This window comes from Lithobates pipiens, unplaced genomic scaffold (genome assembly GCF_037356315.1).
Source record: "Lithobates pipiens isolate NorthernLeopardFrog02 unplaced genomic scaffold, aLitPip1_a1.2 Scaffold_8, whole genome shotgun sequence".
Lineage (NCBI taxonomy): Eukaryota > Metazoa > Chordata > Amphibia > Anura > Ranidae > Lithobates > Lithobates pipiens.
The window spans coordinates 252,300,236-252,327,534 of NW_027507903.1; the positions used below are offsets into that span (position 1 = coordinate 252,300,236).

General features: G+C 40.7%; 1 protein-coding gene across 2 annotated transcripts in view; it reads left to right on the plus strand.

Moving 5' to 3' along the window:
- NR2C1 (nuclear receptor subfamily 2 group C member 1) overlaps window positions 1-27,048 on the plus strand; it is a 75,100-nt gene extending 48,052 nt beyond the window's left edge. For both annotated transcript variants that reach the window (XM_077470317.1, XM_077470318.1), the window contains 8 exons: window positions 8,695-8,879; window positions 9,030-9,183; window positions 11,048-11,169; window positions 13,114-13,253; window positions 14,023-14,160; window positions 18,706-18,811; window positions 19,506-19,659; window positions 26,655-27,048. In XM_077470317.1, the coding sequence (XP_077326443.1) occupies window positions 8,695-8,879; window positions 9,030-9,183; window positions 11,048-11,169; window positions 13,114-13,253; window positions 14,023-14,160; window positions 18,706-18,811; window positions 19,506-19,659; window positions 26,655-26,684 (1,029 nt within the window). In that variant the 3' untranslated portion in view covers window positions 26,685-27,048. The remainder of the gene's footprint in view (window positions 1-8,694; window positions 8,880-9,029; window positions 9,184-11,047; window positions 11,170-13,113; window positions 13,254-14,022; window positions 14,161-18,705; window positions 18,812-19,505; window positions 19,660-26,654) is intronic.
- Window positions 27,049-27,299: the final 251 nt, after the last annotated feature.

The following is a 27,299-nucleotide window of genomic DNA, read 5'->3' on the forward strand; positions in this document are numbered from 1 at the left end:
AAAATGCAAATACATATACATAGTAGGTAAGGTTGAATAAAGACATTAGTCCATCCAGTTCAACCTGTCCATCCAGTTCAACCTCTGTGTTGGTGTACATGTGTCAGTGTCTATAATTTTTTCCCATATCCCTGTATGTTGTGTTCATTAAGATGCATATCCAAGAGTCTTTTAAAAATATCCATACTCCCTACTGCCACCACCAATTGTGCAAGAAAGTTCCACAGCCTTATTGCCTTGACAGTGAAAAACCCTCTGCGCGGTTTATGGTTAAACCGCTTCTCCTCCAATCTCATTTTGTGGCCCTGTGTTCTCTTATACTTCCTAAGACTGAATCGTTTATTTCCTATACTGGGATCACCATTGAGGTATTTGTACATTGCTATCATGTCCCCTCTCAAGCGCCTCTTCTCCAGCGAGAATACATTTAGTGCTTGTAGTCATTCCTCATAATTTAGGTCGTCCAGGCCCCTTATTCATTTAGTTGCCCTTCTTTGGACTCTCTCCAGTTCCAGTACATGCCTTCTGAGGACTGGTGACCAAAACTGGACAGAGTATTCCAGATGTGGCCTAACCAGAATTTTATAGTGGCAGGATTATCGTTTTATCCCTGGAGTATATGCCCTTTTTTATGCATGCTAAAATTCTGCCGACCTTGGTAGCTGTTGCTTTGACATTGCGTGCTCTTGCTCTGTCTGTCATCTACTAGGACCCCCAGATCTTTCCTCATCCTTGATTCCCCCAGCAGTTCTCATCCTAGTAATTAGTTTGCTTTTATGTTTTTTGCCCCAAAGTGCATTACTTTACATTTCTCCACATTAAATTTAATTTGCCATGTAGTTGCCCACTCCATTATTTTGTCCAAGTCTTTCTGTAAAATTTCTATATCCTGCTGTGAAGTTATTGCCCTGGTTATTTTTGTTTTTTATAAATTCTTTATTTTTCCCTCTTTTCTTTCCATAAATTTCACATTACAGTTCATTATATACCTGCAACATCTTTAACAGCTATATCTTACAATATTTCCAATTTATATTGTATATATTCCATATAACTTTCTTTATCCCTTACCCCTCGCTCCCAAAGAGAAAAAAAATGTTTAATTATAATAATTCCCCCCTTTAGCATCCTGCCAGTGCACTGCTCCTCATGCTTTCACATTGGAGAGACAGGAGCGGCTCTTTCAGGGCGCTTTGCAGGCGCTATTTTTAGTGCTGTAGCACCTGCAAAGCTCCCCAGTGTGAAAGGGGTCTTATCAGATTGGTCTGAGAAGAGCGCTCTTTTGTAAACCCATGCTGATTACTAGTAATGGTACTTCTTTTTTCTTCATTACGTTTTTTGGATATAGTCCCTTATCTCCTCCAATAATTTACCCACTATTGATGTTAAGCTGACTGGCCTGTAGTTTCCAGGGATTTCTCTCTGCCCTTTTTTGAATACTGGTACCCCGTTTGCTTTTTCCAATCAACTAGTACAATTCCTGTCATTATGCTGTCCGCAAACATTAGGAACAATGGTCTGGCTAGAACCTGAGTTCTCTGAGGACTTTCGTGATTAAGCCATCTGGTCCTGGTGATTTATTAATATTAAGTTTGTCTATTCTTTCCTTGACTCTGGCCTCTGTTAGCCACAAGGGACACGTTCTGTGATGTGTCACTAACAGTACTGTCGCAATCGGTATATCCCTCCTTTTCCTGCGTAAAAAACGTTGAAAAGAAGGTGTTTAGTACAGTTGCCTTCTCTGTGTCATCTGTAACCATCCTCCCATCTTCGTCTTTTTTTTGTGTGCAATGTGCTCTGATCTTGCTTTTTTATTGTTAATATATTTAAAAAAATTATTTTGGATTTTTTTTTTACTCTCCTCCACTATGTGTCTCTCGTAATCTTTTTTAGCCGCCCTGATTGCGTTTTTACACTTCTTATTGCATTCCTTGTAGTGTTGAAATGCTGACGATGACCCATCCCCTTTATATTTTTTAAAGGCCATATTTCTCTCTTTAATGAGGATTTTCACAATACGGTTTAGCCACCCAGGTTTAACCTTCGCTCTTCTTTATTTAATGCTTCTAGGATTTGTTCTCAATTGATGTCGTGTAGTAATGACCGCAGTTCAGAAAAATTGGCTCGTCTGAAAGTTTGTGTTTTTCCGCCACCCTTGTGCCTCCTTTTTCTATGATTTACACTAAATGTGATCATCCTATGATCGTTGGATCCCAAGTTGTCCCGTATTGCCACATCTGAGATCAGACTTGGATCGTTTGTAACTAATAGATCTAACAGCATTCTTTCTAGTTGGGGAATCCACCAATTGAGACATGAAGTTGTGACATGGAATTCTATAGATGGGCAACTCCTATCCTCATATTGATTAGTGTTTAGAAATTAATAATAACTACTGCAGTAGGGAACAGACACATTAATATTACAATTGTACTTGTATGGTAACAAGGGGCGTAATATAGGCAGACCATATCTAATCAGGACTCGAAAGAATGCAAGCGTACTGAAAACATTGTTAGTGCCGTGTGCACAGTGTTGGCAGTGTGCAATATATACAAAATAGAATACAATTATATACAGAACTTGCAAATATCCTTTACAAGTTGTCCTGTAAGACATTAATGAAATGACTGACCTTTAACCACTTCAGCTCCGGAAGGATTTACCCCTTAATGACCAGGCCATTTTTTGTGATACGGCACTGTGTCGTTTTAACTGACAATTTTGCAGTCATGAAACGTTGTACCGAAACAAATTTATATCCCTTTTTCATACAAATAGAACTTTCTTTTGGTGGCATTTGATCACCTCTACAGTTTTTATTTTTTGGGCTATAAACAAAAGATGACAATTTTGGAAAAAAATAAAAAGTTTGTTACTTTTTTCTATAATAAATATCCAAAAATTTTTTTTTTTTAAAAAGACTAACTTCATCAGTTTAGGCCAATATGTAGTATTCTACATATTTTTGGTAAAAAAATCCCAATAAGCATAAATTGATTGGTTTGGGCAAAAGTTATAGCCTCTACAAAATAAGGGATACATTTATGGCCTTTTTATTTATTATATATATTTTTTTTACTAGTAATGGCGGTGATCATCGATTTTTAGCGGGACTGTGACATTGCGGCGGAGAGATTGGACACTTTTTTGGGACCAGTGTCATTTATACAGTGATCAATGCTATAAAAATACACTGATTACTGTATACATGACACTGGTAGGGAAGGGGTTAAGTGTTCCCTAGGGAGGTGTTTCTAACTGTGGGGGGAGTGGACTGACAGGGAGAGATCGTTGTTCCTAATCACTAGAAACAGACGATCGCTCTGTACTCCCCTGACAGAACGGGGGATCTGTTTGTTTACTTTGACAGATCCCCATTTTTCCTATCTGTGGATCGATGGTGGGTGGCCCCCGGACATGCGCATCGCTCTGGTGTCGTGCGCGCATCCACTTTATCTATTGCACAAAACGGCGATCCATGCAATAGGGCCGTCCTGCAGCAGTATAATGACAGCGGCTGGTTGGAAAGTGGTTAATGAGTGAGCTGTCCGCTTCGACCAGTTAGTATCGGGATAATTGGAGTTCTCCACTATGATTACATTTCCCTGCCTCACTGCCATTTCTAACTGTGATAGGAGATCCAGCTCCTCCTCCTCCTCCTCCCCCTTCACGATGGGGGGCCTATAACATACCTCACTATTCATTTTCCACTTCTTCTCTTTGAAGTTCTAACCACATGGATTCCACCTCCCCCTTGTCCCATTTACAATGTCACTCCTCTCTACCACCCTTGCATTATTTTTGAGATAGACACCCCTCCACCTCTTCTACCTTCCCTGTCTTTCCGATACAAGGAATACCCCTCGATATTTGCCATACAATCGTGTGAGCTGTCAAACCATTTCTGTTATTCCCACAAAGTCTAAGCCCTCCTCGTGTAATAGCAGCTCCAGTTCCTCCTTAACCACTTCAGCCCCGGTAAATCTGGCTACTCAATGACCAGAGCACTTTTTACAGTTTCGCACTGCACTTTTTTAACTGGTAATTGCGCGGTCATGCAATGCTGTACCCAAACAAAATTTGCATCCTTTTTTTCCCACAAATAGAGCTTTCTTTCGATGGTATTTGATTGCCTCTGCAATTTTTATTTTTTGCGATATAAAGGGAAAAAGACCGTAAATTTTGAAAAAAAATATGATTTTCTAATTTTTGTTATAGAAAAAATCCAATAAACTGTAATTTTAGTCATACATTTAGGCCAAATGTATTCAGCCACATGTCTTTGGTAAAAAAAAATGTCAATAAGCATATATTTATTGGTTTGCTCAAAAGTTATAGTGTCTACAAACTAGGGTATATTTTACTTGAGTTTATGCAGCTTTTAGTTTGACTGTATATCTCATTGTAAATTAGGCACCCCAAGGAAATTGCTGAGAAGCATGTTGAGCCCATTAAAAAAAAAATTTCATTCACAAGTGATTGAAAAAAAGATGACAAAAAAAAAAAACAATTACGCAAAGTTGTCACTAAATTATATATTGCTAAAACATGCCATGGGCATATGTGACATTACACCCCAAAATACATTCTGCTGCTTCTCCTGAGTATGGGGATACCACATGTGAGACTTTTTGGGAGCCTAGCCGTGTACAGGACCCCGAAAACCAATCACCGCCTTCAGGCTTTCTAAGGTCGTAAATTTTTGATTTCACTCCTCGTTGCCTATCAGTTTCGGAGGCCATGAAATGCCCATATAGCACAAAACCCCTCCAAATGACCCCCTTTTTGGAAAGTAGACACCCCAAACTATTTGCTGAGAGGCATGTTGAGTATTTTGCAGATCTCGCTTTTTGTTACAAAGTTTTGAAAAAATTAAAAAATACATTTTTTCTTTTCTTTCTTGATTTTCAAAAACAAATAAGAGCTGCAAAATACTCGCCATATAAAATATTCCATGGACTCAACATGCCTCTCAGAAAATAGCTTAAAGTGTCTTTTCCAAAATAGGTTCTTTTGGGCGGTGGTTGTGCTCTCTTGACATTTCAGGGCCTCAGAAACTGTGATAGGTAGTGAGGAAGTGAAATCACAATTTTACACCCTTAGAAAGCCTGAAGGCGGTGATGTGTGTGTGTGTATAGATAGATGTAGTGTAGTAGGGAATGGGTTATTCCATAGAGGAGTGTGTGGAGAAATAATTCCCAAAGGCAGCAATTCCCAGTGGATGCACATTTTCCAAGCCTTCATAGTGGTTCTTAGAGAGGGTACTCAGACCAAAGTCTCTACAGTGTATTAAAATAAAGCTGTTTTTTTTTTTCTAGCAGACAAGCACCAACCTTGGGCTCCTTGCTGTCACCTAGCTTATTTTAATCCAAAAAAGACCAACCCATCTGGCTCTCATATCGAGGTTGCTACTCATGCAACTTTAAAACGTGCAGATATTGTCATGTTAATTTATGCACTAAATCTTTCAATTCAGCAACCACTGGAGAAAGCTTTGACATTAAGCAATATATTGTGAAACCAAGTATGTGGTGTATCAGATCTGCTTCGTTTCTTGTAACCTGCAGTTCATTGGATGCACCACGCTTTAAAGCGGAGATCCACCCAAAAATGGAACAGGTATTTCACTCCTACTTCCGGGCATAGATACCCGAGCCACTTCCCATGTCGTATCCCCCCCCCCCCCGCTGTATTCTGGGAGACACACGGGTCCCAGAAAACAGCAGGGACCAGTGGGATAGCGCAGCGCGAGTCGCACATGCTCAGTAGGGAACCAGGAAGTGAAGCTGCAAGGCTTCACCTCCTCATTCCCTTACCGAGGAGGGTGGCGGTAGAACCTGACAGCCAAAGGATAGATTGGCTTTGGGTGCCCACATTGAGGGCGCCCTGGACAGGTAAGGGTCCATATTTTGAAAAGTCAGCAGCTGCAGTATTTGCAGTATTTTGCAGTATTTGTAGCTTCTGACTTTAAAAAAAAAAAAAAATGGCCAGAACTCCGCTTTAAGAACAAGAATAGGAAAACATTATTGTGACTCTGGTAATCCAAATCCAAAGCACATTTCAATTGTCCCACGACACTTTAAAGAATGTTATTTTGATAACATGTCCTCCTTTACACCCCTTTTACACCAGGGCGTTTTGCAGGCGCTATAGCGTTAGAAATAGTGCTTGCAATCCCCCCTAAAGAAGCTGCACCAGTACTATTTTATTTCCCCCACTGGGCATTCTTGCTTTCTTTTTTTAAATGTTTCTATTTATTCGGCTTTAGCTTTTGTATTGTTGTTTCCTTGGATTTGAATGTCCTTTTTTGATTATGCAACCAATCATGTTTGTATCTCGATTTAATTTATGCCTGTCCATGTATGGTGTTTCACCGCTCCAAGTAACTCTGATTATCTACTAAATGGAAAATTAATGACGTGCTGCCAGGAGAGGTTTATACACTATATATTGTGGCATTTTTGTACATGGCATATACATCTGCTGTCTGTGTCTTTTATGGAGAATCCATAAATTTTGAAGATTTTAACCACTTGCCGACTAGCCACCGTCTTTGTACAGAGGCAGGTCAGCACGTTCTCGCAAATTGCTGTAGGTGTACGTTGGCTCCTTTTTTAAGGCAGGGGACCCGATCCACGTAGCCGGGGGACGCGATGTCCACTGGCCACCTGCGATCGCGAGAATGAGAGCCAGAATGGGTATTTGTCAATATAAACAAACAGATCCCTGTTCTGATAGGGGAGTTAGAGAGAGATCTGCTGTTCCTAGTGATTAGGAACAGCGATCTCTCTCCTCCAGTCAGCCCAGCCCCCATACAGTTAGAAAGACTCCCAAGGGACACATTTAACCCCTTGATCGCTCCTAGTGTTAGCCCCTTCCCTGCCAGTGACGTTTTTACAGTAATCAGTGGCTATTTTTAGCTCTGATCGCTAGATAAACGTCAATGGTCTCAAAAAAGTGTCCGATCTCACTTAAAATCACAAAACTGATGAAGAATTTTTTTTTTTTGTTGCTCTTTTTTTGTTTATAGCACAAAAAATAAAAAACGCAGAGGTGCTCAAATTGCACCAAAAGAAAGCTCTATTTGTGGGGGAAAAAGGGACATTAATTTTGTTTGGGTACAGCGTCGCACGACCGTGTAATTGTCAGTTAAATGGCCTGGCATACCCAATTCAACTTGAAGAATTGGTCTAATCCAAGTAGAAAACTTGGAGGTTGAGGGCCCCATAGGAAAGAGGTAAAGAGCTGGGAGAGTTGGGTAAAGAAGTATTTGGGGATCCAGTTTGTTAAATTGCAAAATAGATGGGTAACTTTGTGCAGAATTTTTTTCATTTTGATAAGGTTGATTCAACCAAAGAGGAATAACAGCAGATTGCTCCACACCTTCAGCTTGTCCTAACTTACTGTGATACAGGCAATACATTCATAATATACATACATAATCCATTCTTCGGCATTGTGAGAAATGACATGCCACAGAGTCCCTCTATTGCTTGAAGCCAAGCAATAAAACTAAGTGGAAGACCCTTCCTTCTCAGGACCTCCCACAAGTATGACCAGTCTACATTGTCAAAAGCCTTCCCAGTGTCTAACGAGGTTATTATAGTCCTAGAACCCATATTGGTGTGCTGAGCATGGATATTTGTAAACAGCCTGCTGATATTTAGATCAGTAGATTTGCTGGGGATAAATCCTGTATGGTCCAGGCCTATCAGGGTATGGAGCATGTGACTAGAAGTCTAGAATTGAGAAGTTTTATCAATTTTTAGATTACAGTTTAGGAGAGCTATGGGCCTGTATGAGGCACAAAGAGAGAGGCCCTTGGGGTGCTTGTGTATGAGAATAATATGTGCATTCCGCACTGAGGGAGGCAAAGTGTCACCGGCCAGGCAGCCAGTGATTGTGGTAGCCAATTTGGGGGCTAATGTTGTGGTGTGGGTCTTATAAAATTCCAGGGGAATACTGCAAGGACCAGGAGCCTTACCGCTTGGAAATGATAGAATGGTTGTAAGGACCTCAACATCTGTAATAGGTTGTGTGAGAGAGGCCCTTTCAGCCACCCTAACGCTGTGGGGTTTTAGAGGGAAGTAATAGAGGGATCAAATGTTGGAGGCAGGGAAGAGGTATACAAACCAGTTTAAAATATAGTGAACTCAAGAAAATTATAGTCTTGGAATGTAATTGTGTGACCTTCAGGATTTTGAAGTCCACAACGGTTAGGGGCCTGTCATTTTGGGACAATATGGTCCCAAATTGACAGTTTTCTGATGGGTTTTTATCCCCCTGTTCAAAAACTTTTGTTTACGTTTGTACAGGTCAGTCCTAGTGGCCTTGGAGATGTGCAAGTGTAACATTCATCTAGCTGACATAACTGTATCAAAGTTTTCAGAAGGAGAGGCATAATGTTCAGCCGGCCTGTTTTCATCATCCTGCAAACTGAGTGCAGAAGTCATCACCAAGCATTACATCTTTTAATGATGATTTTTACAACATTTGAAACTCAAAACTTAGAAATAAGAAGCGCATGAAATAAAGAGATCAAATAACAAAGGGCTTTTTCTTGCGGTCCTGGACACTTCTCCATTTTTGCTAATACTAGGGCTTTACATTTAATTGAGAAACTGCAAATGTACCATAAAGAATTGTGGCCGTCAATAGTCTCATGCAGTATTTTTCTCATTTTATTATCAGGTGGAAGCCTGTCAAGGAGATCTAAGCACTTTGGCCAATGTTGTCACATCACTTGCAAATCTTAACAAATCAAAAGACTTGTCCCAGTCAAGCACAGAATTGTCTATCATGGAAAGTTTAAGTAATGGGGATGCTTCACTGTCAGAGCTTCCACAGGATGACCAGTCAAGCAGTGAAGTCACCAGGTACTTCCATTGTCTTATGATTATGGCAAAAAAAATATTGTCTGGACAAAACTGAATGTAGCAATTTTTTGATTTGACCTTTAGAAATTTGGTTAATGTGATAACTAAACAATTTACTGTACCTTTTTTTTTTTTTTGCCTAATTTCTAGAGCCTTTGATACTCTGGCAAAAGCTCTCAACCCCTCTGAAAGCTCTGTCCAGAGCTCATCGGAAAGCATTGATGCCGCTTCTAACATCTTTGGTGATGCTACTGTTGTTGAGATTGAAGGACCACTTCTCACAGATTCTCACATAGCCTTCAAGGTAATGCTTACCATGTTTCTATTGCAACCACAATTTCACTGTGTTTTGCTCTACTTGTCCTAATTTACAAAAGAGAAATTACCGAGTTTAATAATACTTTTTTGACATGTTCGAGAGCGAACTACACAATAATTTTAGTAAAAACACCTTTTTTTAGAAAGTGGAAACATGCATTACTCGGTGGATTAAAATAGTTTCAAACAAAGTTAAGTTCAAAAAACTATCAATATGTTTAAAGACCCTGGCTGTACACTGGGCCCATTTGGTACCTGACTGACACAGTAGATCACATGACCGGACCAGAGGGGCCTGAAAAAAGGTAAGTATATACATCAATCAGCCATAACATTATGATTACACACCTAGTTCCCGTTTTGCCACTAAAATAGCCTTGACCTGTTGAGGCATGGGCTCCACTAGAATTCTGAAGGTATGCTGTTGTATCTGGCATAAAGCTATCAATACCAGATCCTTTAAGTCCTGTAAGTTGCAAGGTGGGGACTTCATGGATCGCTTGGATTGAAATCTGCAGAATTTGGAGGCTAAGGCAGCACCACCAACTTGTGTTCCTCAAATCATTCTTGAACCAGTTTTGCAGTGTAACAGGGTGCATTATCCTGCTGAAATATGCCACTGCCATCAGAGAATACTATTTCTATGAAGGTGGGTACTTGGTTAGCAGTAATGTTTAGGTGGTACGTATCGAGTAACTTGAATGGCAGGACCCAAGGTTTCCCAGCAGAACAATGCCCAAAGCTGCACACTGCCTCCGTAGGTTCGCCTTCTTCCCATAGTGCATCCCGGTGCCAACCCATCCCCAGGTAATTGATGTACTCCTGACCATCCACATGATGTAAAAGAAAATTCGTCAGACCAGACCACCTTCTTCCATTGCTCCTTGGTCCAGTGCTGATGCACATGTGCATTGTAGGTGCTTTTGGCTATGGACATGGATCAGCATGGGTCTAGCCATTACGATTTGGCCCTTGTCAAATCCTTAAGCTTGCTCATTTTTTTAGATCCCTTTCACACTGGGGCGGTGGGTCTATTGGCGGTAAAGCGCTGCTAGTTTTAGCGGCGATTTACCGCTGTTTTAGTGGCGCTTTTTCCGGCTGTTAGCGGGGTGTTTTTAACCCCTGCTAGTGGCCGAGGAAAGGGTTAATAGTGGCCGTTTTGCTGCGCTGCTGAATCGCTTTGCTGGCATTTTGGCACTGCTGCCCATTCATTTCACTTCTCCTGCCCCGCTCCAAAGATGCTGCTTGCAGGACTGTCCTGCAAGCGCACCGCCCCAGTGTGAAAGCACTCAGGCTTTCACACTGGGGTGGCTTGAGAGGCGCTTTACATGCACGATTTTTAGCGCTAAAATACCTCAAAAGCGCCCCAGTGTGAAAGGGGTCTTAGGGACAATATGTTCACCTACTGCCGATTATATCCCACCCACTTTCAGATGTCATTGTAACCAGATAATCAATGTTATTCACTTTTACTTGTCAGTGGTCTTAATGTTATGGCTGATTGATGTGCATCTTTCTTCAACAAATTGGTAAGCATATGTATTGGGAGGAGGGATGGGGGACAGTTATAAGAGTAGTAAGGTTACAGCTGGAATTCTACTTTAGGTTCCTCAGACCCATATTTCAGCCGTTATAATTTTGTATAACATTAAATGTTTAAAGGGGTTTGAAAATGCCCAAATAGGTAATGGGTGCAAGGAGATGTAGTAAGCACATGGGGTTTTAAGTATCTTATTTATTTATTAACTTAATTGAAATAGTATTGGCAATGCTTTTTAAATTCATTCCCCAAACTTTTTTTAAGTACATGATTTAATTAGCAGCTAATTTTTTCTTTTTTTTTCCCCTAGCTCACAATGCCTTCACCAATGCCTGAATATCTAAATGTACACTATATTTGTGAATCTGCGTCACGCTTGCTATTTTTGTCCATGCATTGGGCTCGTTCTATTCCCACCTTCCAAGCTCTTGGGTTAGTATGGTATCTTTTTATCAGACCATAAATGGTAAAACTAACATTGTGATAATGCTTATTTTGGTGTTTAGATAAAATAAAATGTGGTTATATGTTTTTGTAATGATGCCACATACATTTTGCTGTGTTGCGCTGCTCAGCGGTTTAAGTGCATTTAAAAAAGAACAGACTCAGCAGGTTTCGGAAAGGAAGTAGTGGAGAGATGACATGGCAAACTATGAAGTTGTAAAATAATTCCTAACATTTAAAAAAAGCTAAACTCCAGGGAAGTAAATGCATATATGGGAACTGTTTTATCTTCCAAAAAGATCTGTAACTCTGTTCACTCAATTTTGTGACCTGGCTGGCACTCCCATCAGACAGTCCATTCAGATCCTTGTCTTCCATTGCAGCAGCATTAAGTCGGTTTAGGAACACATCTTGAAGCCTGTTGAGTGGATGATGAAAGAGTAGCAACCCACTGATAGTCATCCTTGTGTTCTATTGCTGTCTGCATATTCCATGTCAGCACGTGTGCACTACCACAGAGCCTGTCTGGCCTTAGTGCTGGCCTTCCTTCTCCAAAACTGAGTGTTTCCGTTTAGGTCAGTACAGGAGGCTGATATGATCATATAAATTGAAATTCCTAAACAAGTTGCATTTAGAATACATTTGGTGATTTTTAATTTAATATATTACTATATTCATTTGTGTTATATAGATGCCTGGAGCTCAGTTTTAAAGACACTATATTATGTGATATAAAATCGATTAATATGTCAAACAGGCTTCACTTACACCAGTCTGTTTTACAATCATTATATGTTTTGTTTTTTAGCATGTGGGGAACTCTTATTGGACAGTGTGTTGGTAGTTGGGGAACTTGGCTATTAAGTCAAGCCCCTGTAACATAAACTAGTTTCAAAGGGTGCTTTTAGTAAGAATCTTGTAGACATCACTTTTACCTTAAAGCAAAACAATCCTCAGCTCCAGTGATGCAGCGTCCCCGAGCTTCCTGTACAGCCGGCTTCCGGGTCTTGATACCTGGGCAGGGATGACATCATGGGCATGCACGGGAGTTCAGTGAGATTTGGCTTTGCTGAATTTGTCCAGTGAGCTACATGTCCATGGCTTGCAGTATAGGGGCAGGCAGGTAAGTAGCTTTAATGCAGAAGAGACGGAGCATGTCTCCTCTGCATTAACAATCCTGTCTGTCCACCGTTTTTAATTACTTAGCCCAAAGTTCCACTTTAAAATGTTTTTGAAACCTTTAAAAGTGTGTAGTGTGTTTATTTTTATATATTTGCTTTATATAATATGGTTTTAAATAAATTTAGGCAAATTTGAAATATTGTTTAGTGAGATTTTGAATTATTATTATTATTATTATTTTTTTTATCTGCCAGATAGAGCTGTCTGCCTATTCTGCCCTTTAATAAAAAAAACTGTTTACAGAGTTCAATAATTCACATGTGTGAGTGAGGTAGGAAAGTCACTGATCTTTTATTGGACAGTTCCAACTTAGGTTTTGAACAGACAAAAACCATGCCTCAAGGCAGGAAGCTACTGTTGTACAACTTTTTTGGGAATCCTTTGACTTGTAGTAAATGTTTATATGTAAAATAAAGATTCTATACAAACTTTATAGTAAAAACACCAAGGTTTTTGTACAATTGAAAATGTAAAAATACTTTAAAATCCTATAACCTTTTAAAAGTATGATGATGCCAACTATTGTTTACTGTTTTTATGTTGCCCTGCAGAACAGTCCCTTCTATAAGCAATGATAAATGAGATCACATAATGTGTAACAAATAAAGCTTGCTAGTAACAGAAGTAGTAATAAAAACTTTAGCTAATTGTTGACTGAAAATTGCAATTAAAGCTGGTATCTTCTATGCGTCCTGGTATTTGTGAGTTGGCCACTGCTAATATAAGTGTGATGTTTATCTCTCTCATCAGGCAGGAGGTTAGTACCTCTTTGGTGAAAGCTTGCTGGAGCGAATTGTTTTCACTTGGTCTTGCTCAGTGCTCCCAAGTAATGAATGTGGCAACCATACTAACGGCATTTGTTAATCATCTGCACGGCAGCTTGCAGCATGGTAAGATCCCTGAGATATAATTATAAATGTCAATAATTGTTGCTATGTCTGTTTGCCAATACTCTATATGCATATTTTCAGGAACCCAAAACTACTTTTTTTTTTTTTTTACTCTAAAAATATTCCCTACTCCCCAACACCCCCTCCCACAGCTACTCCTTTTAATTATGTTTAATGGTGGACCCTTTCTTGGGTGTATGACTGTCCTTTATTTGTAGCCTCACTAGCAGCTTACTGCATATAAAAAGCACTAAAGATTCTCAGGCAAAATAATCTATGGACAGGTGTACATGCAAAAGGGTCTCCCATTTTATTTGTTTAGTGTTGGGAATGACTTTCTCCTTGATTCAGCTGAATCGCTTCTGTGAGGCTGCTTACATGTACCAAAGCATCCTTTGGGAATCCAAATATATAAAAATTGTAAGAGCACCATACCAATGGCAACCAAAATGGTCTTTATTGAATAATTAGCTGCTTAAGTGAGCCAGCATGTTTCATCGGGTCCCTTCTTCAGGACCATGACACAAGAGTATACAAGTTTATACGTTGATAAGAGAAAATATTTAAAAAAAAAAAGTTATACAAATCTCGTAGTAAATTCATATTGTATATCTATTTTAAAGGAAAAAACTAAATTATATATATATTTTTTAAATGACATTCATACACATCAGGCTATGGCTGTAGATAAAATATACGGTAAGTAATGTTGAATATGGCTTAGTGGCAAATGAATGGATTAACACTACCCCACTGTATCTTGTGGTAGATAAGCTGTCTGGAGACAAGTTAAAGCTGGTAATGGACCACATATTTAAACTTCAGGAGTTCTGCAATAGCATGGTCAAGCTAAATTTGGATGGTTATGAATATGCCTACATGAAAGCAATTGTCCTCTTTAGTCCTGGTAAGTAATTATTATTTTTGCGTTTTTAACCACCTCAATACAGTGCGCTTGCACCCCCTTCCTGACCAGACCAGACCAATTTTCAGCTTTCAGCGCTCTCACAGTTTGAATGACAATTACTCATGCAACACTGTACCCATATGAAACTTGCGTCCATTTTTCCACACAAATAGAGCTTTCTTTTAGTGGTATTTAATCACTAGTGGGGTTTTTTTTGTGCTATAAATAAAATAAAACGTAAATTTTGTGAAAAAAAATGCCTTTTTCTTTGTTTCTGTCATAAATGTTTGCTAATTAGTAAATTTTCTTCATACATTTTGGCCAAAATTTATACTGCTACATATCTTTGGTAAAAATAACCCACATTATTGTATATTATTTGGTCTTTGTGAAAGTTATAGAGTCTACAAACTATGGTGCCAATCGCTGAAAATTGATCACATCTGATCAGGCCTTCAGTACATCAGGTGTATCTCATTTCTTGAGACACTAACAAGTCAGGAAAGTACAAATACCCCCCAAATGACCCCTTTTTAGAAAGTAGACATTCCAAGGTATTAAGTAGCATGGTGAGTTTTTTTAAGTTGTCATTTTTTCCCACAATTCTTTGCAAAATGAAGATTTTTTTTATTATTATTATTTTTTTTTTACAAAATTGTCATATTATCAGGTGATTTCTCACACACAGCATATGCATACAACAAATTACACCCCAAAATACATTCTGCTACTCTTACCGAGTACGGCGATACCACATGTATGAGACTTTTGCACAGCCTGGCCACATACAGAGCACCAACATTGATGTAGTACCTTCAGACGTTCTACGAGCAAAAATGACACATTTCACAGCCACCTATTACACTTTTGAAGGCCCTGGAGTACCAGGACAGTGGAATTTCCCATAAATGACCCCATTTTGGAAAACAAAAACCCCAACGTATAATCTGTGAGGCATAATGAGTCTTTTGAACGGTTCATTTTTTTCCAGACGTTTTTGGAATATGTGGAAAAAAATGAAAACGCTTTATTTTTTTTTTATTTTTTTTTACACAGTTGTCAATTTATAAGATATTTCTAACACATAGCATGTATATAGCAAAAATGACACCCAAAACACATTTTGCTACTCCTCCCGAGTATGGCGATACCACATGTGTAGGACTTTTACACAGCCTGTTCACATAGAGAGGCCGAACATTGAAGTAGTACGTTCAGGCGTTCTAGGAGCATAAATGACACATCTCATTTCATTCCTACCCATCACACTGTTGAAGGTCCTGGACCACCAGGACAGTGAAATTACCCACAAAATGACCCCATTTTGGAAAGCAAACACCCCAACGTATATTCTATGAGACATGGGCTGCAAATAGGTACTCGGGTACTCTGATGGGCTGGAGATAGGTACTCTGGTACTCTGATGACCTGGTAACAGGTACTCGGGTACTCTGATGGCCTGGTGACAGGTACTCGGGTACTCTGATGGCCTGGTGACAGGTACTCGGGTACTCTGATGGCCTGGTGACAGGTACTCGGGTACTCTGATGGCCTGGTGACAGGTACTCTGATGGCTTGGTGACTGGTATTTGGGTACTCTGAAGGGCGGTGACAGGTACTCAGGTAGTCATATGGACTGTGACAGGTACTCGGGTACTAAGATGAACTGTGACAGGTACTCAGATGAATTGTGACAGGTACTTAGATGGACTGGGACAGGTACTCGGGTACTCTGATGGCCTGGTGACAGGTACTCGGGTACTCTGATGGCCTGGTGACAGGTACTCGGGTACTCTGATGGCCTGGTGACAGGTACTCTGATGGCTTGGTGACTGGTATTTGGGTACTCTGAAGGGCGGTGACAGGTACTCAGGTAGTCATATGGACTGTGACAGGTACTCGGGTACTAAGATGAACTGTGACAGGTACTCAGATGAACTGTGACAGGTACTTAGATGGACTGGGACAGGTACTCGGGTACTCAGATGGACTGGGACAGGTACTCGGGTACTCAGATGGACTGGGACAGGTACTCGGGTACTCTGATGGGCTGTGACAGGTACCCGGGTACTCGGATGAACCGTGACGGGTACTCGGGTACTTTGATGGGCTGAGACAGCTACTTGGGTACTTTGATGGGCTGTGACAGCTACTCGGGTACTCGGATGAACCGTGACAGGTACTCGGGTACCATGATGGACCGTGACAGGTACTCGGGTACCATGATGGACCGTGACAGGTACTCGGGTACCATGATGGACCGTGACAGGTACTCGGGTACCATGATGGACCGTGACAGGTACTCGGGTACCATGATGGACCGTGACAGGTACTCGGGTACCATGATGGACCGTGACAGGTACTCGGGTACCCTGATGGACCGTGACAGGTACTCGGGTACCCTGATGGGCCGTGACAGATGCTGGGGTACTCTAATGGGCCGTGACAGGTACTTGGGTACTCTGATGGACTGTGACAGGTACTCAAATACTCTGATGGACTGTGACAGGTACTCTGGTGGACTGTGATTGACAGGTACTATGAGGGGTGGTGACAGGTCCTCTTTATTGAGGGGGCGCAATCAGTATGATTGGTGTACACTGTGGGCGGTAACGAGATGTTACCGCAATCTCCTCCTCACACACGATCGGTGTGTGATGAGGAGAACCCGGTAACATCTCGTTACCGCGGTTTGTTTACATTTTAGTGATCGGCTGTGAAAGGATCACAGCCGGCCAATGGCTGTTTACCAGCGTCGGTGACGAGCAGTGTTCCCGGGGAACACGCCGCCACCGACAATCGCGCGCATGTGCCGTGCACAGTGGGGGTGTGACCATCTGTGATTTGCCGTGACTTCATCACGGCCGATCATGTGGTAAACAGCCATAACCAATGGCTGTTCACCCCCTTCGGTGGCGAACGGTGTCTCCGTGACACGACGCCACCGAAGAAACAGGGATGCGTGCGCACGATTGTGCACATTCCCTGTTTAAACGGGAGGCCATCATATGACGGCCTCCCGCCACAATAGGTGCGCCGCCTGGCCGTCATTTGACTGCCGGCGGTCAGAAAGTGGTTAAGTAAATGTTTATCCCTTTCACTGGCAGAGTTGTTTTTGCCTTGTTTGTACACATTAAAAAACATTTTTTAAAAGATGCGATTGTGCTGAGTGAACTATGAATAATAGGTCTAGAATTATTGCTGTTACTCTGATGTGCATGGCAATATGTAATATGTGTACAACAATAGTTTTTGTACACAGGTGCCCCCTTCGTGTGTGTCTACATGTGGGTCGGGCTCAAACTGTTTTGTAACAAAAAGTCCCCTGTATGATATTTTTCTGTGGCAGGTTTTCTTCTAGACATCAGGGATCTTTTAGACCCTTGACTTCTCACCTGCCCTCCATTAGAGCTAGTGACAACCAAACCCAGGAAGAAAGTAATGCACATCACTTCTGGTTTCTTATGAGGAAGGAGAAATCCGTGATCAGGTGTTTGCTGGTTTTCCACCTCTCTACCTGGCAGCTAATGTATGGGGTTATGTGGAAGAGATCAGGAAGCTCTACAGCCGCAACAGCTTGTCAGATTTACAAATGTGCAAAAGCCTCATTGCATATGTTGGCAGCGAAAGGGTTAAAGCCCAACTCTAGTTTCCTCCTTTCCCTATTCGCTGCACCCATTCTCCTTGTGGCACCCTCTGTATGCCTATTGAAAAGAAAAAATGTATAAATCCTTTTCTTTTCCAGCTCTTGGTCTGGTCAAGTGATGCAGTGGGTCCACTTTCTCCATTGCTGGGTGGGATCTGAATGCTGCAGCGTTCTCTTCTGAGTCCAGAACAACCTAATAAGGGGCTGTTTTTGATGCTTTGGACTTACAAGAAGGTAGAAATGATTCTGGGTTCATTGAACCCAGAATAATTGACCAACACTTGACCACACTTTAGTGAGTCTGCAGGGGAATGTAAGTATTGCAGCAAGAGTAACTGAAGTTTGACTTTAAACTTGTATGACTGCAGTGAACTGATCTCTGATCTGATATCAGTCCTTGGGCTCCAGTGACTGTGCCTAGGCTGAACTAATATACAGTAATTAGTCTGTTGCAGGCAGTTCAGCTTTGAGTCAGTGTCTTAGACCAGGAATAGAAAGTGACCCCGTATAACGTCTGAACAAAGATGATTGCATTCTTCTGATGGGAAAAGCACTTGAAGTCATTGTCAGAGGGGAGTACTTTGATCTTTGCCATTTATTTACTAAAGGCAAATAGATTGTGCACTGCAAAAGCAGTTGGTCCAGAGCTTATTAAATGAACAAAAGCTCTGCTGACTTTTTTTTTATTTATTTTCCTTGCACGTGATTGGGTATTCTTTGCAAAGTGAAGCTTTACCTCATTTACAAAGTTCGAGTGCAGCTGCACTTTGCACAGTCTATTTGGCTTTAGTAAATCAACCCCTTTGTGAGCTTCTAAGTACCTGGAAGTTTCAGACATACACATTGTTCAATGCGGAATCTTTTTAAGTTTCTGTATTTAAGTTTGTTTTACTGTACAGATCATCCTGGATTGGAAAATGTGTCTCAAATTGAAAAGCTTCAGGAAAAGGCCTACACAGAATTCCAGGACTATGTAACTAGGACATACCCGGATGATACATACAGGTGATGCTTGCTTTTTTATGTTTTAAATAAGTACTGCAGCTAAACCTTAGGCAAAATGCAGTAATAAAGTTCAAGTAAAAATGATAGAGGATTAACTGTTAACAATGATGATTTTTGATGGGTGCTAGTTGATATATTATTTTTCCCGTTTTATATAACCCTTTTTTCTGTAGACTAAACAGAACATTTAACTTTTCACCTATCCTTGTCCCAAAAAAATCTTTCAGTCTTGTGGCCTTACCACAGTCGTGCTTACAGCAAGATTTAAAAAATGTGGTCAGTAGGAGGAGGAATAATGTCCCATCATTGGTATTCGTGGCAGAAACAGTGCACCATCGTTGGTATCAGTGGGAGGACTAGTGGCCCACTGTTGGTGTCAGTGAAAGTAATGGCACCTCATCATTGGTGTTAGTAGGAGAAATAGTGCCTCAAGGGCCAGACAAAGGCAAGCAAAGGGCCACATCTGGCCCTCGGGCTTCAGTTTGGAGACCACTGTTCTAGATGGAGAAAGTAGTTGCAGTACTTATTGTCATCAAATTAGCAAAATATCAGTGCATCCATTACAGAGAGCAATGTTTCTTTGGTGGATACTTTCTTCCCTGGGAGCAGGGCCACCATGTTTTCTGTACTTAAGGGAGATGCTTTATATCTTTTGATTATACATTTGATCAGGAAATTATCTTTCTAATTTTAGGTTGTCACGGCTGCTGCTCAGGTTGCCAGCTCTAAGACTGATGAGTGCTGCAGTTATGGAAGAACTGTTCTTCGCTGGACTTATTGGGAATGTTCAGATTGATAGTATAATTCCTTATATTTTGCGTATGGAAACCACCGACTACAACACACAGGTTATTGGTCTCTCTGCATAGCATATATTGGAGGTGGAGACAAAGAGAACATTTTCACCTTAATTCCTAACTCAGCACACTGGGAATGGACAAGACAAGCAAAATGAGCTAGTCCAAGTGTTCAGTGTTCATCTTCATTAACAGTGCCTTTTGGCATGGTGTAAATATTCATTATTATATAGAGACTTGTCTGTATTATCATGGAATGGCCTAGGGCTGTGCATTCAGATGTATTTAAAACTGTGCTTTTATTCAGTCACTTCAGAATAGTATTATCTCATGGCATATTGCTATTGATCTAGATAAACAATCATTTTTTTTCTCAGTCAGATGTTGTGTGCCTTGCCTGCATTCTCACCAAGTTAGAGCAAAGGACAGGCAAAACTATTTTATAGTTACATTATGACTTTGTTTGGATATTCTAAGCAAGACACCTTTTAAAGTTATTTGAATTATTGTATGTATTCTTTAAGAATCTCAGCACTAACTTAAAAGCAATGGACTAGAATTCAGAGGATGTCTCCTCATTCCTGCATGGAATAAAAATGCTTTTTTTTCAGTCATGTTGTGCTATTACTTATAAAGGTAAAGGTTTAAATTGTGTAACATAATAATAGTAAACATTTACTAAGGAAACTGATGACAGAAATGATCCAGGATACTTTTTTCAAAGCATAAAAAAAAAAAAAATTGTAAATATGGTCAACCCACAAAGGTCCAAATACAATTGTTCTTTAATGCAGAGCAGAGAATGCAGATAATAGTTTTCTGTAATAAAACAACTCTGTATATGTATGTTTCCTAGCTGCTAGCACTTTATGCTTTTAGGTTTATTTACTGTTTGCTTTGATGTTTGTTTGTTTTTTATTCACAATATGCAGCTGTGATAGTGAAATGTTTCTTATATTCTGTATGATCCTTCAAGCAATTCTTAAACCATGATTAAAGTATTCTATATAGTAGTTATGCTTTTATTATGTTGCAGACTACTATGCTGGGGCTTAACAGGGAATCAGCCCATGAGGACTCCATTGCTTCCTGCAGTAGTAATGAATTGGACTTTTAGGCTGTCGGTTAAATTAAACCTGTTGACAGTTTTAAACTTGTAAAAGTTCTTGTTGCACAAGTAATCCTGTCGCTGGCAAAAACTTGCCAGTGACAAGACCCTTAAAGCAGCGTTTGGCCCGTCCCTTTAAAAATTAAGTCAGCAGCTATACATAGCTGCTGACTTTTAACATTAGGACACCCACCTGTCCTGGAGTCCAGCGATGTCGGCACCGCAGCTGATGTTTCCATCGGCTGGTTGTATGCTGCCCCAGCCATTGCAGGTAAGGAAACCTGGCAGTGTAGCCTTTCGGCTTCATGGCTAAGCTCCTACTGTGCATGCGCGCTGCGCTCTCCCACTGGCCCAGCATAAGGGGAGGAGGAGGGATACCGAGCTGCTGATGTAATTGCCATGGCCCGGTCTCCCGGAAGTGGGAACAGGGTACCTGAAAAAAAAGGCACCCCCCCAAAAGGTGCCAAATGTGGCACCAGGGGAGGGGGGTGGGGGTTTGTTATCTGATGAGCACAAGTTCCACATTTGGGTAGAACGCCGCTTTAACTTACCACTAACCTATTTTAATAGTGGCTCCCTCGTTAGCTGGACTAATGAGATGCCACTTCCTTCCGAAGAGGAAGATTTGTCAGGATTTTGGGCTAGTGAGAGAGCAGTTCTATAAAGGTAAGTGGAACCCCTTCGTGAGTGATTCTGCTGCTAGGCAAAACAATGCGCGACATCAGCCTAAGAGCAGACAACCCAAGGTGCCTATTATGTACATTGTTAGCCTGAACTCATTTGTGCAGCTCTTTGAAAACAATTTCACTTTGTCTCTGGAGGCCTGGTGTCTCTAACTAACCCTTGTCAATTGCCTTTCACCTGTTCAACAAGAGTGCCCTAAATGGCCACTGAGGCACACTTATTTGTCTTGAAGTGTGGCTGACAGATTCACTTTTTAATAGTTTTTTCATATTATGCCACATATGTCAGGGAGGTTTGCTTAGAGAAATATGCATCCTGCTGTTTTTCTCCTTCTGAAAATGCTGCTTGGCCAAGTGTCATGCAAATCCACTTTATTACTTTGAGTTATTGACTGCCACTTACTGGATGCATGATCCAGCTGAGTGAATCAGAAAGTATTGAAGTCACATACAGAAAAAAACAAGCACTGCAGAACAGGCTCAGCAATAGCAGCCTCAGTATTCCTTTAAGGGCAGTGTTAGAGAAGCATTTTGAAACTTTACAGCACATCCGGAAAGTATTCACAGCGCATCATTTTTTACACATTTTGTTATGTTACAGCCTTATTCGAAAATGGATTAAATTCATTAATTTCATCAAAATCCTACAAACAATACCCCATAATGACAACATGAAAGATGTTTGTTTGAAATCTTTGCAAGTTTATTAAAAATTAAAAATGAAAAAAATCCCATGTACATAAGTATTCACAGCCTTTGCCATGACGCTCAAAATTTAGCTCATGTGTGTCCTGTTTCCACTGATCATCCTTGATATGTTTCTACAACTTGATTGGAGTTCACCTGTGGTAAATTCAGTTGATTGGACATAATTTGTAAAGGCACACACCTGTCTATATAAGGTCTCACAGCTAACAGTGCATGTCAGAGCACAAACCAAGCAATGAAGTCTAAGGAATTCTCTGTAGACCTCAGAGACAGGATTTTATTGAGGCACAAATCTGGGGAAGGGTACAGAAACATTTTTGCAGCATTGAAGGTCCAAATGAGCACAGTGGGTTCCATCATCTGTAAATGGTAGAAGTTTGTAACCACCAGGACTCTCCCTAGAGCGGGCCGCCCAGCCAAATTGAGTGATCGGGGGAGAAGGGCATTAGTCAGGGAGGTGACCAAGAAACCCGATGGTCACTCTGACAGAGCTCCGGCGTGTCTCTGTAGAGAGAGGAGAGCCTTCCAGAAGAACAACCATCTCTTCAGCAGCACTCCACCAATCAGCCTGTATGGTAGAGTGCCCAGATGGAAGCCACTCCTCAGTAAAAGGCATGTGACCGCCCACCTGGAGTTTGCCAAAAGGCACCTGAAGGACTCTCAGACCATGAGAAACAAAATTCTCATATCTGATGAAACAAAGATTGAACACTTTGGCCTGAATGGCAAGTGTCATGTCTGGAGGAAACCAAGCTCCTCAACCCCAATACCATCTCCACAGTGAAGCATGGTGGTGGCATTTGATGTTTTTCAGTGGCAAGAACTGGGAGACTAGTCAGCACTGAGGGGAAAGGTAAATGCAGCACTGTAGAGAGACATCCTTGATGAAAACCTGCTCCAAAGCACTCTGGACCTCAGACTGGGGCGAAGGTTCATTTTCCAACAGGACAATGACCCTAAACACACAGCCAAGATAACAAAGGAGTGGCTATGGGACAGCTCTGTGAATGTCCTTGAGTGGCCCAGCTAGAGCCCAGACTTGAACCTGATAGAACATCTCTGGAGAGATCTGAAAATGGCTGTGCACTGACGCTCCCCATCCAACCTGATGGAGCTTGAGAGGTCCTGCAAAGAAGAATGGGAGAAACTGCCCAAAAATAGTTGTGCCATGCTTGTAACCTCATACTCAAAAATACTTTTGTGGCTGTAATTGGTGCCAAAGGTGCTTCAACACAGTATTTGAGGAAAGGCTGTAAATACTTATGTACATGTTTGTTGAATTTTGAGGAAAATAATGAATTTAATCCATTTTGGAATGAGGCTGTAACATAACAAAATGTGTAAAAAGTGAAGCGCTGTGAATACTTTAGAGATGCACTGTATGCATTCTTTTTTTATTCTGTAAGCATCTAAAAAGGCTCTATATACCGAAATAGAGGAGCAGTGAGTGAGAGAGTTGCTACTATAGTTGAGTTTAATTCATAAATGCCTGCCTCCGTTGACCTAAAGTAGCATGGCACCAATATAAAACCTGACCCTAACCACTTATTAAAGAGGAGCTACAGTTGTTTTTTCTGAAAATTAAGTCAGCAGCTACAAAAACTGTAGCTGCTGACTTTTAATAAACAGATACTTACTTGTCCCAGGATCCAGTGCTATGCTCAACCCAAGGGGGCGCTGAACAGTTTCCCGGCGCCAGCATCCTAACTGTGGGCACTTGGCTGTGACAGCTTGCAGCTTCACACCTGGCCGCCCACTGTGCAAGCGCGAGCCGCGTTGTGCAATGTGAATGATCCCACAGTCTTCTGTGACCTGTGACGTATCCCATTAGACTGTGGTGGGGAGGAGAACTTCTGCTTGGATCGCCTAGGCGATCCGAGCTGAAGTGGGACCGGGTACCTGTCAAAACCAGGTACCCCCTCCCTGAGAAAAAAAATTGGCAAATGTCGAAGGAGCAGGGGAGGAAGCCTTAAAGCGGAACTTCCCCTTTTGGGTAAAGTTCCGCTTTAATTAATGCATGTGTCTGATGAAAATCGGTCTCATCAGCAATAGTAACTGTCACAGACTTTTGCAAAACTGTGTTTGCTGCCCAGGATTGCATGCACAGGTGCTGCAAACAAAGAAAAAACTGTGGCTTATACTTCTCTATATGACATTCTGATTTACAATCAGTAGGGTTGATTTGCTAAAGGCAAATAGATTGAGCACTTTGAAAGTGCAGTTGCACTAATTTCCCCAGAGCTTAGTGATTGCGTTGAAACTTTACTTTGTATAGAACACTCAATCAGGTACAAGGACATTTTTTAAAAAAAAGGCATATTTGCTTGCACATGACTGGATGATAGGAGTCAGAAGAGCTTCACCACATTCACTAAGCTCTGGGGAAAATGAGTACAATTGCACATGCAAAGAGCCTAGTCTATTTTACTTTAGTAAATCAACCCCAATGTGTGTCTAATTTTTGTCATGCATTCGCTGGATTCAGTTTTTCTGAAAGTGTACCCTTCTCAGAAATATACCGGTGTGGCATGGAACAGGATTTCCTATTTTAAATGTATGCTGAGCAAATGTAGCTCAGCAGGGAGTTAATAGGCTGCATTTTTTTTTTATCAGATGACAGTATGTCTTGCATCGCCTTAGGTGACTGAAATGTTGATTCGCTTATATTAAAGGACCTATTATGCACAAACCACACGCCACATCATTATGGTACCACCAGCAGCTTACATTTTAGATGGATTGTATGAAGCCCACATAGATCTGTGTTGTGTGTCATTAACCACTTCAGCCCCGGACCATTTTGCTGGCTTAAGATCAGACCACTTTTTGCGATTCGGCACTGTGTCGCTTTAACCGACAATTGGGCGGTCCTGCGACGTGGCTCCCAAACAAAATTGACGTCCTTTTTTTCCCACAAATAGAGCTTTCTTTTGGTGGTATTTGATCACCCCTGCGGTTTTTATTTTTTGCGCTATAAACAAAAATAGAGCGACAATTTTGAAAAAACGCATTATTTTTTACTTTTTGTTATAATAAATATCCCCCAAAAATATATATATAAAAAAAAAAATTTCCCTCAGTTTAGGCCGATACGTATTCTTCTACATATTTTTGATTTAAAAAAAAATCGCAAGATTATTGATTGGTTTGTGCAAAAGTTATAGCGTTTACATATAGGGGATAGTTTTATGGCATTTTTTACTAGTAATGGTGGCGATCAGTGATTTTTATTGTGACTGCGACATTATGGCGGACACATCGGACATTTTTGACACATTTTTGGGACCATTGTCATTTATACAGCAATCACTGCTATACAAATGCACTGATTCCTGTGTAAATTACACTGGCAGTGAAGGGGTTAACCAGCCGGTGGCAGTGTAGGGGTTAAGTGCTCCTAGGGGCGTGTTACTAACTGTTGGGGGCTGGGTTTTCTTTTAGTGAACACTGATCTCTGCCCCAATCACATGGAGCAGAGATCAGCATCACTTGTTGCTAGGCAGAACTGGGAGATGCTGTTTACAACGGCATCTCCTAGTTCAGCCGCCCGTGAGACGATTGTGGATATGCCTGCAGCGATCGAGTCCGCGGGACCTGCGACCAGACTCACGGGGGTCCCAACCGGCACATACAGGTACGCCCATTTGCCTGCCCATGCCATTCTGCCGACGTACATCGGCGTGCGCTGGTCAGGAAGTGGCTAAAGAAGACATTTTTTTTTTTTTTTTACCCATTTTCTTCGGTGAAATGTTTTCTCCATGCTCCTGAAGGAGGGGTAGAGCTCTATATAATCACTGATTGTCCCATTTAAACCGTTTATGCTGCCTGTCTGATATTCTAAAAATCTATCACTTTAATTTAAGTAAATTCAATTGGAGACCATATCTTACTCCTGATCAGTCGTGTTTGAGAAAAATGCATAAGTCTCTAAAGGATTTTGTAGTCCGTAAATACATTTAACCAGTACTTTATAAATGGGTGTTACTTTACATAATGTGTATGTTAGTAGATTAACATAGGCTCTAAATGTTTGTAAAGTACAACAGTTTATATGTTTAGGGAAAAAATGCTATATTTCAAAACCTTTTTTCACCTACCCTCATATCAGTACATTGTATTAATGTGGTCCTAGCATGTAAAAAAAGTCTTTAGGCTTCTTATATTTCCATTTGACCTTTTTGATTTGCTTTTAGTAGTATTGTGGTACGGTAGTAAGTTCACATCTGAATTCAAAAGCCTCCCCAGAAGATCATCAAGTACAAAAATGCCTTGTTTGTTGGGGGTTAATGTTTTTTTTCACCATCTACTACCAAAAAACCTAATCACACAGGACAATTATGAAGTGTTCCAGTGCTGAGAGAAGCAATCGGGCATGTTAAACAAGTTCAAATGAAACTCTTTACTGTTAAAAGTCCTATAGCCTCTTTTTGTTACATAAGCTCTCCTCACAAATTGAACGTTTAAAACACACTTAACACAAAGTAAAGCAATTTGAATAGAAATAGGACAAGCTGGCTTTGCTGACTTGTTTTTTTTTTATGGTACAGGATCACCTTAATCGCAGCTTTACTACCTAGTGAGACCCTCACCTGGAAGGAGCATGCAATAGGAGGAGTCAGATGTTTGAACTGCAATTATACACTCTTGTTCCAAGTCCAATGACTCACTAGGTAGTGTACCAAGGATAAGGATCACAGCACTGGATACTACATCAATAAAAACAAGTCAGAAGTGGCAGCCTCATACTTTTAAATGGTGGTCACCCATTCCATTTATAAGCGGAAGGATCTCTGTTTATATGTGTGTTACTGTAAAGGAACAAAAGTTGCTGTAAATTGTCTTGCTTCTTAATGGAAATTGTAAATTCTATTTTGGTTGTATTTTTTAAGAAAAAAAATGTATCTTTTTATGATAGAATAAAACTCCCATGTTTGTCCTTTCCTGGATTATAATTTTTATTTTGCACTGTTTATGCACTGTAATAGCCTGTTATTATTTTCTTCTTTGTACATACTTTCTCCAAACAGCGAGGAAACTCCAGGAGGAAGTGATGCATAGCTTAAAGACGGACAAAAATAAGGTTCTGTGTTTACATTGCAGGTCCTAAGATACAACGGTAGTATCAAAAGTACCACACAAATTCTTACACGTTTTCCTTAAAGTGAAACTTTAGTCAGAAAATGGTCCTGATA